At 45.0% G+C, this 17,250-nt stretch overlaps 1 protein-coding gene across 1 annotated transcript in view; it reads right to left on the bottom strand.

The window, feature by feature from the left end:
* The window catches only part of apc2 (APC regulator of WNT signaling pathway 2), a gene marked incomplete at both ends in the record, with an annotated part of 82,431 nt that overhangs the window by 26,711 nt on the left and 38,470 nt on the right, over positions 1-17,250 (bottom strand). The window contains 8 exon segments of the mRNA XM_080750355.1: positions 226-352; positions 741-955; positions 2,006-2,200; positions 4,012-4,151; positions 12,922-13,020; positions 13,454-13,693; positions 14,189-14,378; positions 17,153-17,245. Coding sequence (XP_080606481.1) covers positions 226-352; positions 741-955; positions 2,006-2,200; positions 4,012-4,151; positions 12,922-13,020; positions 13,454-13,693; positions 14,189-14,378; positions 17,153-17,245 — 1,299 coding nt within the window.

Genomic DNA, 17,250 nt, shown 5'->3' on the forward strand with positions numbered 1-17,250 from the left:
TATGACTCTATGCCAGTACCTGGTCCCTGGGGCTGCGGGCAGACAGGATCCACAGTCTTAGGACTATGAATCTATGCCAGTGTAGGGTTAGGGTTAGGGTTAGGGTTAGGGTGTACCTGGTCCCTGGGGCTGCGGGCAGACAGGTTCCACAGGGTTCCACAGTACCTGGTCTATAGGACTATGAATCTATGCCAGTGTAGGGTTAGGGTTAGGGTTAGGGTGTACCTGGTCCCTGGGGCTGCGGGCAGACAGGTTCCAAAGGGTTCCACAGGCGTTGCTGACGATGGTGAGGCTGTGGGAGCGCAGGTGACCCAGCAGGGTCTGAAGACAGTTGTGATCCCTGAGGACTTGTCTGGAGGAGGAGGAGACAGGAGGGGAACAATGTTCATGTTTAAATATGTCTAAATATTTATCAGCTGATGGTTTTTTTTTCCATAAATGAGTTCTCTACTTTGTCATACATGAGTGTCATAGAAAGTAGCAAAAATAGCCGATCTGCAAGCTCACAACACGGCGCCTTGCAATAGCCTCGCATAGCCAGCCAATATCACTGTGTGCATATTAGTCTGGTTTAGTCCTCAAGAAGCACTTAAATGTCTCTATTGAGACCAATCGAGTCCTGAAGTCTTTCCAACTTGTGTGGAGCGTAAAGAAATAAAGGCAGACTTTCCTTGCTCACTGTTCATACGAGGACATGTAAGTCTATCTAACGTGTGCCTGAATAAAACCCGAGGTCTTACCTGTAGTCCTCCCTGGTGGCGATCAGACTGGACACATTCCTGAGGATTCCTCCTCCGCTCTCGATGATGGCCAGGGAGTTGGTCTGGCAGCGGTACGTCAGCGTGCTCACCAGGAAGCCCAGAGCGCCCTCTACTGAGCAGATGGACACCTTGTTCTCTATGGAGTGAGCCGACAGGTTCCACAGAGCAGACAGCAGGCTCTTCAGGGTGGACTCCTTAGAAGGAAGAGAAAGAGCTTTGTTACATCCTGAATTCCTTATAAGGAGAGAAACGGTTTTATTGTTACATCCTGATTCCTTAGAAGAAGAGAAACAGTTTTATTGTTACATCCTGATTCCTTATAAGGTAGAGAAACAGTTTTATTGTTACATCCAGATTTATTTATTTATTTATTTGGGTGTTTTCTGAAATTTGGGTGTTTTCTGAAATGTAGTTCTTATTTGGGTGTGTTTCTAAAATGTAGTTTCTTATTTGGGTGTGTTTCTAAAAGGTAGTTCTTATTTCATTGTATTTCTAAAATGTAGTTGTTTATTTGGCCTTGTTAGTGTATGGCTGGTTCCATTCCTTGATTCTAATTGGCTGGTTTCCCTTGATTGCTGTGGTATATGAGACTATAACCCACACCTTGAATCAGTTTATATCAAACCCAGGTGCATTATTTCTTTCCACAGTGTTCCACAGCTAGTGCACCAATTATATGCTCCTGTGTTGTTGGCAAAAGGCTGGGAACTACTTTCTTGTAGCTGGGGACTACTTTCTTGCAGAGCAGACCTTATAGTGAATTATTAGTGACATAGAACAGTTTTAATTGGTACATGTCTATGATTTTTCATGTTGCCATATTGTAACCGTTTTAGAAAAGCAATAAGCCACGCAAGGCTTGTGGTTACCTGTATTTTACACCAGCTGAGAGCTGTGCCTCGTGTCTCCCTACGCCTCTCAGCCGGTGTAAAATACCAGGTAACCACTCGCCTCCCTGTGGCTTATTGCTTCAGTACTCCTCCGAATGTCTTCTTCCATCCATCTTTCTAGATAAACGTTATTTTGCCACGCTACTCCTCCCACAGGTTTGGCGGCACACACTTGGGCGTCAAATCAGCCGGCATCATCGAGAATTGTGTGCTTGCATTTTGCTAAGAGATAGGCTATGTTATATCGTTTAAATTATCAATTTACTAGTGAATACATTTTCACCATTGACTTGAATGGGAAAAATTGCATCTTTCTTGCTTCTGAAGTGAAGTTGCTTATTTGGCCTTGTTTACCTTGGTGGCCTGCAGAGCGCAGGTGATGAGCGCCGCCACGCTGCCGATGTCCCTCAGGACTCTCTTGCTGTTGATGTCTGCTCTCCAGGACAGGTTCCTGAGGATGGAGGACACCACCTGGTGGAGCTCCTCACTGTCAGAGGACAGCTGGGACACCAGGGCCGCAAGACACGCCTTCTTACTGCACAGGGTGGCCTGGAGGGGGCGAGAGAGGTTACAGACATGTTAGAGAGAGAGAGAGAGAGAGAGAGAGAGAGAGAGAGAGAGAGAGAGAGAGATTTCTTCTTTATAGAGCGTCGCAGCGGAAGTGGTTTCCTGGTGCCACTTAATATTCCCCATTCATTTTCGCCATAGACTTTTACAAAAATATTCATAACAATTATGTTAAGCCTCGAACCAAGCCATCCACGATGGCCGTGAATCATGACCATACAACCTTTGATCCTATGTGAAAACATATTTTAATATTACATTATTTGATATACTGCATTTAATAACTACCCTTTGTTTAGCGATTTTCTAAATGTTCTTTTCATAGAAGGTCTCATGGTCATGATTCACTGCCATCCCATGGCAGTGAATCAGCACGGTCAGGACCTGGACCAATCAGTGACGTCTGGATTGGGGCCAGATCACAGCCCATATATGGGGATGATCTTGACGTCATTACCAGGACGTCATATGGACAGGATTTATGTTGGTTGAAATCAGGTGATATTCTAGGCCAGATAAATATCATAACTAGTTAGATATGTCCTAGAATATAACCTTATGTGCTCATATTTCAACTAACAATACAAACAATAACAATAGTCCTGTAAAAACAAAAAAGTCCATATGACGTCCTGGTAATGACGTCAAGATCATCCCCATATGGGCCGTGATCTGGCCCCAATCGAAGACCTACATCTCATTAGTCCGAATTTAGTTAGGGTTAGGTTGTAAGGTTAAGTTTAGGCATAGTTTTACTGAGGATAAGGTTAGGGTTTGGGTTAGGTTTAGGCATAGTTTTACTGAGGTTAGGGTTAGGTTTAGGTTTAGGCATAGTATTTTTCACCAGGTTAACATCACCACATTCTGACTAATGGGATGTAGGAACAATGAGATTTCAGACCAATGCCATGGCACCATGAGACGTCTCTGATTGGTCCATGTCCTGACCGTGCTTGCTGGGTCTGGGTTCCCCAACGTTACTTCTGAGACTCTTACATTCAATCCCTCATATCCTGCGCAAACCCCGTAAACCTAACTGGTACGATTGATACACAACTATCAATCAGTCTTGTGTGTCCCGCCCACCCACCAGCATTAACCACCAGCATTGGTCCTGATAGATGGAGGTGTGCCCCACCCAGTCACCAGCATTGGTCCTGATAGGTGGAGGTGTGCCCTACCCAGCCACCAGCATTGGTTCTGATAGGTGGAGGTGTGCCCTACCCAGCCACCAGCATTGGTCCTGATAGATGGAGGTGTGCCCCACCCAGCCACCAGCATTGGTTCTGATAGGTGGAGGTGTGCCCTACCCAGCCACCAGCATTGGTTCTGATAGGTGGAGGTGTGCCCCACCCAGCCACCCTGTGTTATTTTTTCATCAAATTCTGATTTAGTCTTAGTCTTAGTCTTTTGAATAACACACCATTTAGTCTTAGTCCTGTCTTAGTCTTCAGAAATTGTTTTTGCCTAGTCTAGTCTTCTAAATATCACAATATTTTAGTCTTAGTCTTTTGGGATTAGTCTTAGACTTTTAGTCTTCGTCTTTTAGGATAGGTTCCTTAGGCTAAATGTAACCACATAATTCTGAACAAGTCATTGTCGTCTACTGCCTGTTACTTGGTCAAAATAAAGCACACATAAAACATGTCTTAGTCTTTTGAATAAAACAAATAATAGACATAGTTTTAGTCTTAGTCTTCTGAAAATATTTTAGACTAGTCTGGTCTTATCTACAAAATATCAAAATCTTGTAGTCTTTTAGTCTTAGTCGACAAAATGAACACTGCACCCACCTTGTTGACGACGTCTCCGAAGGTGAGGTTGGTGAGGGTCATGCCGGCGTAGCGGCGCAGCGCCAGGTTGATGGGGTCCTTCTGGAGCCCGTAGGTCTGCTGGTCCAGATGGAGCAGGTCTGCCACCACATGCATCCCCCCTGAAACATCAACCACAGTGTTAACTGGTCCGCCACCACATGCATCCCCCCTGAAACAACAACCACAGTGTTAACAGGTCCGTCACCACATGCATCCCCCCTGAAACATCAACCACAGTGTTAACAGGTCCGTCACCACATGCATCCCCCCTGAAACATCAACCACAGTGTTAACAGGTCCGTCACCACATGCATCCCCCCTGAAACAACAACCACAGTGTTAACAGGTCCGTCACCACATGCATCCCCCCTGAAACATCAACCACAGTGTTAACAGGTCCGTCACCACATGCATCCCCCCTGAAACATCAACCACAGTGTTAACAGGTCCGTCACCACATGCATCCCCCCTGAAACAACAACCACAGTGTTAACAGGTCCGTCACCACATGCATCCCCCCTGAAACAACAACCACAGTGTTAACGGGTCTACCACCAAATCACACACACACACACACACACACACACACACACACACACACACACACACACACACACACACACACACACACACACACACACACACACACACACACACGTTTTTGGTCATCTCATGTCTTTCCACAAGATATTAGAAAACGCTCAATAGTGGGCTCGATAAAAACCCAGATCAATAAGCAGGATTGATAAGGTACTCGTTATCAATACAAATGAATGAGCTCCATCCCTAGGCAAGACTGATGACATCATCAATATGATCGACACCCTTAGACCCTGTCTTTTATTTTTCTGTCCCTCGATATCCCCAAATAAGGAGAAAACTTCTGTCATAGTACTGACATCAGAATGATTGACAAACTAATCAAAAAACTAACACATTTCAACTTTTGGGCTAAAAGGTCTTCCAGTTTAATTAATGTCAATGTGTCCTCATAATAATGTCATCACGCAATGACAACACAACGTCATCATCAAAACCATGTTAATTTTCCTTTAAAATTAATGTTCAAGTGAACAAAGTGTAATTTAATTCCGGGAGCTTCCACTGAAAACCACTTACTGATCCACTGATATCTTCACTGACAACGATTCACTGACAAGGATTCACTGACTCTGATTCACTGACTCTGACTGAAGGCCTGGCTGATGTGTGAAATGATTGGCTGGACGCTGCATCTGAAAGGAGAACGTCATAGACCGCTCTATTCAGCTGTGGTCGTGGGGAACAAGCTGTACGCCTTTGGAAAGGACGACCGCAGTTATCAGATTAGGGTTTTCATCTTCAACACAGTGTCTTTGCGCTGGTTGACCCCAGTGATACCCGGAAGAGGAGAACCTCCCCGTGAAGTTCCATCCGTGTACAGGTGCCACACAGCTGTGCTGATTGAAGATACTGTCTACCTCTGGGGACCATGGGGCAACATTCTTTATGCATTTGACGTTTATGCCCACAGATGGTTCAATCCACAGGTTTCAGGGACCGTTCCAGAGGGGAGGGAGAACCACTCTGCCTGTGTCTTGGGGAAGGTCATGTTTATTCATGGAGGACGGACCCAGAATGGACTCACTAATGCCATGTACAAGTTGGACACCAGCACAATGGTCTGGTCTTTAATTAACACCAGAGGAACTCCACCTCCTGCTTTATGCCGTCACTCTTCCACCATCATCGGGACAAAGATGTTTGTATTTGGGGGCTTGGAACTGTGGACTAATCAACAACAAGCAACAACATCCTTCAGAGTGTTTGACACAGAGACCAACTGCTGGATGAACACAGCTTCTGTACGGAATTGTCCATCGTCCTTCAGGAGTCCAGAAAGACGCTACAGTCATTCAGCCTTTACCTACAATGGAGAGCTGTATATATTTGGTGGCAGTAAACATAGCCAGCTAAATTATCCGTGGAAACTCAGTCCAGAGACCTTCTGCTGGAAGAAGGTTGAGCCCAAGGGGAAAGGACCAGAAGGGATTACATATCCCTTCTGGTGCTGTTGCCTGGTGGGAGATTGTATCTTCTTTGGAGACGACATCTCACCTGATGACCTGTATGTCTTAGACTTGAGTCCTAGCCTGAAGACGTTATGTAAGCTAGCAGTTATTCAGTACGGTCTGGAGCAGTCTGGACTCCCACACAACATCAGGTGGGAACTGGCAGCCATGAATACCAACAAAAAACTACCAACGCAGCTGATAAGAAATAAACCCAAGAAAGGAAGAAAGAAAATGTGAGTCCACAAAAAAGCTAAGTATAACCAGGTTCGGAAACAGAGTTCCAAAAGACAGCTTAACTCTTTTCCTGCCATTGACAAACGCTCGTCATTCGTCCCTTTAAAACCACGACGATCGTTGGTAAGTTCCCCAGTAGAGCCTGACTGAGCCCATGGGGGGAGAGGCAGTGTCTGCCGTCGTCAGAGCAGCAGCAGAGCAGCTCTGGAATGTTGACAAGACGTTCACTGCAATGGAGGAGGGATCCCCTTTCTGTTGGTTTTTGCTGCTCTGGATTTACTTTCTCTATTTCTATGTCTACAATGGGTGGAAACGAGGGACGCTCTTCAGCCTCTCTCTTCGTAAATGGCGGCACCCGGCCGGCTGATTTTTTTTTTCGCGACCTTAAGAGACATACCGTCTTTTACACAAGATCACGATTGGAGATAATGGATGGATATTTATTCTACAAAATGGCAAAGTTAAGGTGATTTGTTCACAGAGCATTGAAAGACATCCCAGAGTTGTGACTAGGGATGGGACGATAAGCGATATTATCGTTTATTGTGATCAAAAAACACTCACAATAATCGTATCGTGGAGATTTAATTTATCGTGAAATCATCATCCGCCGAGCTGCATATCCAGTACCATTTAAACCCTCTATTGGACACTGAATGAAGCCATGGTGCAGCCACACCTGCTTTCTACACTGACTGTACAGTTTACAGTTAGGCTTTTAGCAGACGCTCCAAATCCAGAGCGACTTACAACTAGAAAGATGCAATTTGAAATTGCAAGTGTGGTTGCTGACGGTTGCTGACTGTATTCTACAGTAAGCTTACTGTCATGTGAAGCACCACCAATTGATTCCCTATTGCAGGGGTCGGCAATTAGATTTGGCCTCGGGCCAATTCTTATCTAAGGCATTAATTAGATGGAGGGCCAGGACATGTAATGAAAGCCCAATTTAAGAAATTAAACAATGTTACTGGAACTCCAAGACAGGCTGCCTTACAATACATAGGTATCTGTGATAAAAAGAAAATAAAAAGATAAAAAGAAAACAAGCGCATGCATGCTGTAATATTAACAGGCTTAGATAAGACAACGTCTTGTCGATGTGTTAAATTGGGTTAACCAAAATATAGTTTTTTACCTCTAGTCGGGGGACTTAAGGATATCTCGCGCTAATCAGTCTAAAAGCGCGGAATTTTGCACAGATGTAGCTCAGGGCATGCGCTAATGATTTAGCTAGGGCGCCCAAGTCGGCGACCTTCGGGGTCGCCACAGCGGCCAAATCAAGTTGGGCTCCCATTGACTTTCTATACAGGAGGATTTCTGGGTATTTAAGTAGGATCTGAGGGGTCTAACTAGGGGTTTGTCATCATGCTGAATCCATTGCAAGCATTTGTTTTGCACAAAAAACATTCCTTGGGCTAGAAATGGCATCAGAAAACGATGCATGTATGGGTGAGCATTCATGTTAGTCGGAGGCCTTAGGGTTTTTTTTTCTCGTGCTAATCAGTCTAAAAGCACCAAATTTTGCACAGATGTAGCCCAGGGCATGCTCTAATGATTTAGCTAGGGCGCCCGAGTCGGCGACCTTCGGGGTCGCGGCCGCCACAGCACCAGAAAACACCCAAAAGACACTGAAAAGTGATGACTCAACACTTTTCATCACTAAACCATCGTTTTCTTGGGCCATTTGTAGCCCGAGGAATGTTTTTTGTGCAAAACAAATGCTTGCAATGGATTCAGCATCATTACAAACCCTTAATTAGACCCCTCAAATCCAACTTAAATACCCAGAAAGAAAGTGTTTTTCTGGGTATTTTCCTCCTGTATAGAAAGTCGATGGGAGCCCAACTTGATTTGGCCGCTGTGGCGACCCCAAAGGTCGCCGACTCGGGCGCCCTCGCTAAATCATTAGAGCATACCCTGGGCTACATCTGCAAAGTTTCGCGCTTTTAGACAAATTAGCGCGAGATTACCATGTCATCTCCCTTAGGCCCCCGACTACTCCATTGCCGTGTGCTGCTATGATAGGTCTGATGGGCTGTGCCTCCACCTATGGATGATCCGTTGATTCTGAATCTGTTCACTCACTATTCAGTCAGTGCTCTGTGTCCCACGAATAAGAACTGAATCCCATCGTTCATTTAAAAGAGCCGCTCAAAAGAGCCGATTCGTTTGCAAACGTCCCATCTCTGCACTGCCTGCTTCCGGCTCCCGAGTCCCGTTGAACACAAGTGTTTCGAATGAACTTTGAGAGGGGGGGAAACGTAATTCTCAAAATAATCAGTGGGGCCAGAAATTATTTCGTGGGGGGGCCAGTTTTGGCCCACGGTCCGCCTATTGCCAACCCCTGCCCTATTGATTCCCACTCTCATTGATTCCCTTTTGATTCCCACTCCCATTTGATACCCTACTGATTCCCTATCCCTGCCCTTTCCAATGGCAGCGGAAAAGTTACCCTAGTAATAAATACATTTCGATTTAGAGATAGTGATCCTCATTCCGGCTCCTGTACACTCGGCTGCAAACCGATCCAGTAAGAGCTGGAGGTCTTGGACCGATGGTGCCATCAGGACCAAGCCATCCGCAAAAAGCAGTGACACAACCTTTAGCTCACCAAGCCTGATACCTTCTCCACCACCACTTCGCCTCGTCATCACACAATGACATCACAACGTCATCAACAAAACCATGTTAATTTTCCTTTAAAATTAACGTTCAAGTGAACAAAGTGTCATTTAATTACAGGAGCTTCTACTGAAAACCACTTACTGACGCTGATCCACTGACTCTGATTCACTGACACCGATTCACCGACTCTGATTCACTCACTAACACTGACTGAAGGCCTGGCTGACGTGTGAAATGATTGGCTGGACATTACATCTGAAAGGAGAACAACATAGCCTTCTCTATTCAGCTGTGGTCGTGGGGAACAAGCTGTACGCCTTTGGAAAGGACGACCGCAGTTATCAGACTGAGGTTTTCATCTTCAACACAGTCTCTTTGCGCTGGGTGAAGTTGACCCCAGAGACACCAGGAAGAGGAGAACTTCCCCTTGAAGTTCCATCCATGTACAGGTGCCACACAGCTGTGCTGATTGAAGATACTGTCTACCTCTGGGGACCATGGGGCAACATGCTTTTTGCATTTGACGTTGAGGCCCACAGATGGTTCAAACCCCAGGTTTCAGGGACCGTTCCAGAGGGGAGGGAGAACCACGCACTCTGTGTTTTGGGGAAAGTCATGTTTATTCATGGAGGAGAGACCCAGAATGGACTCACTAATGCCATGTTCAAGTTGGACACCACCACTATGGTCTGGTCATTAATTAACACCAGAGGAACTCCACCTCCTGCTTTATGCCGTCACTCTGCCACCATCATCGGGACAAAGATGTTTGTATTTGGGGGATTGGACCAGTGGAGTCATCCCAACACCATCAGAGTGTTTGACACAGAGACCAACTGCTGGATGAACACAGCTTCTGCACAGACTTTTCCAGAAGAACGCTACAGTCATTCAGCCTTTACCTACAATGGAGAGCTGTATATATTTGGTGGCAGGAAACATAGATTTGGTGGCTTTGGTGGTTTTGATGGATTTGTTGGCTGCAACCGGAAAAGGAACTTCAATTATCCGTGGAAATTCAGTCCAGAGACCTTCTGCTGGAAGAAGGTTGAGCCCAAGGGGAAAGGACCAAAAGGGATTACATATCCCTTCTGGTGCTGTTGCATGGTGGGAGATTGTATCTTCTTTGGAGTACACAGCACACCTGATGACCTGTATGTCTTAGACTTGAGTCCTAGCCTGAAGACGTTATGTAAGCTAGCAGTTATTCAGTACGGTCTGGAGCAGTCTGGACTCCCACACAACATCAGGTGGGAACTGGCAGCCATGACTACCAACAAAAAACTACCGACGCAGCTGATAAGAAATCAACCCAAGAAAGAAAGAAAGAAAAAAAAGCTAAATAAAACCAGGAGCGGAAACGGAGTGCCAAAAGACAGCTTAACTCTTTTCCTGCCATTGACGAACGCTCGTCATTAGTCCCTTTAAAGCCATGACGAGTGTTGCTCTATCTACTTTCTCTATTTCTATATCTGGGTGGAAACGTGGGACGCTCTTCAGCCTCTCGCTTTGTAATGGCGGCACCCGTCAGCTGATATTTTTTTCCCCGCGACCTTAAGAGACATACCGTCTTTTACAGAAGATCGTGATTGGAGATAATGGATGGATATTTATTCTACAAAATCACAAAGCAAAGGTACTTTGTTCACAGAGCATTGAAAGACATCCAAGAGTTGTGACTAGGGTTTATCCTGATCAAAAACACTCACGATAATCGTATCGTGGAGATATAATTTATCGTGAAATCATCCTCCGTCATGCACTGTGATCAATTGACCTTTTATTTGCCGAGCTGCATATCCAGTACCATTTAAACCCTCTATTGGACACTGAATGAAGCCATGGTGCAGCCAATCCGTCTTCGGACACTAACTGTACAGTTTACAGTTAGGCATTTAGCAGACCCACCTGGCTTTACAGGGAAGTCAGTAAAAATACATGCATAACGTTTCACTGACATCCTGCCCTCTCTCTGTATTTGGACTGATGACATCTTCAATATTACTTCAAATATCCACACCCTTAACAGACCCATTCTTATTTTTTCTGTCTCTCAATAACCCCAAATATGGAGAAAACTTCTGTCACAGTACTGACTTCAAAAAATATTGACGGACAAATGAAAAACTCACACATTCAACCTTTTTTCTTTGTTGCTAAAAGCTCATCCAGTTTAAATATGTCAACGTGTCCTCATAATAATGTCATCACGCAATGACAACAAAACGTCATCATCAAAACCATGTTAATTTTCCTTTAAAATTAACGTTCAAGTGAACAAAGTGTCATTTAATTCCCGGAGCTTCCACTGAAAACCACTTACTGACACTTATCCACTGATATCTTCACTGACAATGATTCACTGACTCTGATTCACTGACATTGATTCACTGACACTGACTGAAGGCCTGGCTGACGTGTGAAATGATTGGCTGGACGCTGCATCTGAAAGGAGAACGCAATAGAGAGCTCTATTCAGCTGTGGTCGTGGGGAATGAGCTGTACGCCTTCGGAAAGGACGACCGCTGTTATCAGACTGAGGTTTTCGTCTTCAACACAGTGTCTTTGCGCTGGGTGAAGTTGACCCCAGTGACACCCGGAATAGGAGGACCTCCCCTTGGCCATATATCCACATCCGCGTACAGGAGACACACAGCTGTGCTGATTGACGATACCGTCTACCTCTGGGGACCATGGGGCAAAGTGCTTTATGCATTTGACGTGGAAGCCCACAGATGGTTCAAACCCCAGGTTTCTGGGACTGTTCCAGAGGGGAGGGTTGACCACTCGGCCTGTGTCTTGGGGAAGGTCATGTTTATTCATGGAGGATACACCAACCGGACTGGACACAGACACACTAATGACATCTACAAGTTGGACACCACCACTATGGTGTGGTCTTTAATTAACACCAGAAGAGGACGTGGACCTCCTGCTTCATATGGTCACTCTGCCACCATCATCGGGACAAAGATGTTTGTATTTGGGGGAACAGAGAAATCCTGGGGTCTGACGTACCACAACACCATCAGAGTGTTTGACACAGAGACCAACTGCTGGAGGAAAGCACGTTCTGCACAGCTTCATCCAGAAGGGCGCTTTCGTCATTCAGCCTTTGCCTGCAATGGAGATCTGTACATATTTGGTGGATGGAACCACCTTAAAACCTTCAAAGATCTGTGGAAATTCAGTCCAGAGACCTTCTGCTGGAAGAAGGTTGAGCCCAAGGGTAAACAACCAGATTATATGTGCTGTTGTATGGTGGGAGATCGTAACGTTGTTTTTAATATTTCTTTTAACACACCTGATGACCTGTATGTCTTAGACTTGAGTCCTAGCCTGAAGACGTTATGTAAGCTAGCAGTTATTCAGTACGGTCTGGAGCAGTCTGGACTCCCACACAACATCAAGTGGGAACTGGCAGCCATGACTACCAATAACAACTACCAACGCAGCTGATCACACCTAAAAAGACCCCCACCCAAACCCAAGAAAAAAGAAATAAAGACAAATGTGAGTCCACAAAAAACCAGGAGCGAAAACAGAATGCCAAAAGACAGCTTAACTCTTTTCCTGCCATTGGCGAACGCTCGTCATTCGTCCTTTTGAAGCCATGACGATCGGCTTGAACGACATCCCAGAGTTGTGACTAGGGATGGGACGATAAGCGATATTATCGTTCATCGTGATCAAAAACACTCACGATAATCGTATCGTGGAGATTTAATTCACCCAGTCCGTTCACAGAGCATTGAGTCGTTCACAGAGCATTGAGTTGTTCACAGAGCATTGAGTCGTTCACAGAGCATTGAATCGTTCACAGAGCATTGAATCGTTCACAGAGCATTGAGTCGTTCGCAGAGCATTGAGTTATGACTCACCCAGTTCGTTCACAGAGCATTGAGTCGTTCACAGAGCATTGAGTTGTTCACAGAGCATTGAGTCGTTCACAGAGCATTGAGTTATGACTCACCCAGTTCGTTCATGGCTCGGCGGTACTCCTCCTCGAAGGACAGCTTCATCACAGCACACATGGCCTGGCAGATCTGAGGGTCCACTGGCTCTGGGATGTCTGCAGGAACCAATCAGAGGGAGGAGAGGACAGGACAAGGTGAAGGACATGTGGTGGAAGAGAACAAGACGACAAGACAGAACAGACGCCTTTAATGTGTGGAGTTTGCATGTTCTCCCCGTGTCTCCTCGGGTAGGTATCCTCACAAAAAACATTAATCCTGGTCTCTATACTGCCCCTGCCTGATGGAGGGGAAAGGAACTGGTTCCGTCCTCCCAGGGAAACTCCCCCCCTGTCAGGTGAAAAGAAGCGGCTTGGACTCCTCATGCACTGAAGGAAGCATGAGGTCAGTCCGTTGCTCTCCCCAGGTTGGCAGAAGGAGAGTAGCGCCCAGGATTACATTATTAGACAATAATTGACACCGGGTGAAAAAAATGGGTTACAAAATCGTGTGATATAAATGTAAGAAGAAATAAACAAATGACTGACTGACCTGTTGTGGTGGTGGTGGTCCCTGCGGGGGGTCCCTGGCTGGGGGTCCCCAGAGCAGCAGCAGAGCCCTGGCTCTCCATCCAGTCCCAGCCGCTGTCGCAGTGGCTCCTGATCTGCTCCAGGAGGTGGAGGACCCTCATCTCCCTGCGGCCCTGGCCCTCGTCAGCCTGGGCGAACACCACGTTGTGCAGCGCCGCCGCCGCACGCGACTTGGCCTCACGGCTGCAGCCCCCCGCCCCGCCTGCAGGGGGGAGCCATGTTCAAACATTAGTCAATCGGTCCATCAGTCAGTCAGTCAGTCAGTCCATCCAACTTTATTTGCAGTGGTGGAAAAAGTCACTCTTTTTTTTCTACTTCAGCAAAAGTATCAATAATGCAATGTAGAAAGTCCAGAATTCTAAATTTACTGAAGATTTAGCCGGCTAAAATTCTATAATACTTAGGCAATTAAAACTAGGCTAAAGGTTAAAATCTTCGGATTACTAGACTATGACTTGAAGTCGAATTGAATGGAAATGTATTCAAAGGAATAACAAATTACCTGTGAAAATGATATGCTGTTGTCTAGAATTTTTAAAAAGTGCTATTTCTAAAAAGGCAGTGAAATGCATAAATTAAAAAAATTAAAATAAATATGACAACTGATTGTAATTTTGCCATTCTTCAACAGATGAATTAATACAGGTGAAATAATAGCAATGTATTGTTATTCTATAACAACTGATGATCCTGTTACCCGTGCCTCCGCCGGCCTCTCCAGCGCCCCCCGGTGCATCGTGGAGGATCTGCACCAGCAGCGGCACGCAGCCAGACTTGCGCATGGCGACGCAGCTGTCCTGGGAGCTGGACATGGCCAGCAGCGTGCGCGACATGTCCTCCTTGTCCCTGTTGGCCAGCATGGACAGCAGCCAGAACACCATCTCTACCTGTAGGAGGAGGACACAGAATACTGTGTAACACCATCTCATTGATACCTGTGGAGGACACAGAATACTGTGTAACACCATCTCATTTTCTACCTGTGGAGGACACAGAATACTGTGTAACACCATCTCATTGATACCTGTGGAGGACACAGAATACTGTGTAACACCATCTCATTCTCTACCTGTGGAGGACACAGAATACTGTGTAACACCATCTCATTGATACCTGTGGAGGACACAGAATACTGTGTAACACCATCTCATTCTCTACCTGTGGAGGACACAGAATACTGTGTAACACCATCTCATTCTCTACCTGTGGAGGACACAAAATACTGTGTAACACCATCTCTACCTGTGGGAGGAGGACACAGAATACTGTGTAACAACATCTCACTGTCCGCCTGTATATGGACACAATAAACTTTATAACACCGTCTCTACCAGTAAGGTAACACTTTACTAGTCCTGAATGAACAGGCTCCCAATTATATCTCAGACATGCTGACACTGATCTCTCTGGTGGCACAGTAAAGTCCAATCCACCGTGGTGCATATGGCACCCAAGTTGGCACCTCATACATACACCCACATACATACAGACAGCACCGATCACAGTACTTATGCGCTCTGCTGGCGCACAAATAGCCTATATATATATCCACTTGAACCCCAGTGGGGTCCAGGGGAAAAATCCGCCTAAAATGCATGCCCAAATTGGAACAGTTGTGGACACAAAACTACAATGATTGTGGCTACTCTTGACCCACCAAATGTAAGCTAACTGCTGTGATCACTTACTAGGGAAAAGAGGATTGAAAAAGACCTCCGCCAATGGAAAATTTGCATTCTGAATAGTGAAAAAGACTCAAGACCTCATTGGAGACATATATAGTGAATAGAGAAATAGACCAAAGGGATATATCCATACGGACTGGGGGAGAGATTAGACATTTGAAGCCATCAGGCTGAGGCAGTGAGTCACTCAGCTACTCCTGACAAGACAGAAATCCTTATAATAGGACCTGAGGGCATCCATGATGACATGAAACTGACCATTGGCCTTTCATCAGCTAATTTCAAGAAGGTGTCAAAGAACCAAAGGTGTTCTTTTTGATAGCAAGATTAACTTTGAACTAGGGTTTTTCGATTAATCGATTTTTAATCGAAACCCGGGTTTTTTCCTTTGGACGATTTAAAAAAAGAAGAAATCGTAAAATCGATTTTCACTTTAATTAGGGTAATTCTTACTCATTGGAGCCTTGCACGGGGCAAAAAGTACACAGCCCGGTCCTCCTAAAGCAGGACGACAAGGTCTGACACCAAATTAATACCTACTTTCTCTCTGATGTGTTATTTCTTTGATGCGCGTGCAGCGCAAGTCAAACGGGGCAGAGCTCACCACAGCACTGCATGCGCTCACTCGCGCTGGTACAGTACATGCAGGCAGCAAACAGAACAAAAAGCTGCTGAGCTGGTACACTTAGGTCTACTTGTTCTTGTAGTTTGAAAGAAGCTTATTAATTCTGTGTTACCCATCCACTGTAGTCTACTCCTACTGTCCCTGTCACTGTGTTAATTTTGTGTCGGAAGCGAAGCGCTTCGCCTCCGTGCATGAGCAGTGCAGGGGCGGCCTTAGCTATTTTTTCACCCGTTTCCCCAGCCTCCAAGAGCTGGCTTGTTTTGGCTGTTTTGTCACTCACTATTGATAATGAAACACTAAGGACGCTAAGTTAACTTCTGTATGTGATTGTTGCGCAACTAAAGTTATTATTATTAATACCCTTATTGTTTTATTGCATTTTGCTATTTGGCTATATGAAAAAAATTAAAAAATGAAACAATAATGAAAAAAAAAAAATCATTTCCTTGCATTTTTTAAATGAAAACAAAATAGTTGAAACAATGTATTATTCTTTTAACAAAAAATCGAAATCGAAAATCGAGATTTCAGAGAAAATAATCGAGATTTTATTTTTTGGCCATATCGAACAACCCTACTTTGAACCACATACAGTATAACAAAGTGGTCCAAACCTGTTTCTTCCAGTTAACACTAGTCTAAAGTTAACTAGTCTAAAACCCTTGATTGGGTTTTAGACTAGTATTAATGTTTATTGTACTTGACTGGGTGTAAGATTTTACTAATGTAAAATAGAAAAGCCTCCTGTGGACAGGTGATGAGAATTAGCAATTGTGCTAAAATCACTTATATCTGGTTCGTCCAATGTAATTGTAATGTCCATATCAAATAAATAAAACATAACATAAGAAATATAAAAAAGATCAAGTCCCTACTGACACCTCAAGACCTGGAAAAAATGTATCTCCGCTTTTATTTCCTCACGGCTGGATTATTGCAATTCGTTGTTTTCCACCATGAGTTGCTCTTCTATACACCGGCCTTCAGCTAGTGCAGAAAGCAGCCTCTAGACTGCTAACAAATACCCTCAAACAAGGGCCTACTCAAGGTCCCTACTCCCTAGAACAAAATTAAAAACAAAAGGGGATCGCGCTTTTGCTGCAGTAGCTCCTACACTATGGAATGACTCACCACAGTCAATAAAAAATGCTGAGTCGGTAGATGTTTTTAAAACACTGCTGAAAACTCATTTATGTAGGAAACATTTTGGTATGTAATATTGTTTATTTCCTTGTACTGTTTACTCACAGTGTGTGTGTGTGTGTGTGTGTGTGTGTGTGTGTGTGTGTGTGTGTGTGTGTGTGTGTGTGTGTGTGTGTGTGTGCGTGCGTGCGCGTGTGTACGTGCGTACCTTGCTCCCTCCGTCTCCAGCAGTCTCCAGCCCAGTGGCTGCAGAGGATGCATTCTCAGAGTCACCAGCAGAGGGCGTCGCAGCAGCAGAGATCTATA

Source organism: Nannobrachium achirus, assembly GCF_963921795.1.
Source record: "Nannobrachium achirus genome assembly, chromosome: 1".
NCBI lineage: Eukaryota > Metazoa > Chordata > Actinopteri > Myctophiformes > Myctophidae > Nannobrachium > Nannobrachium achirus.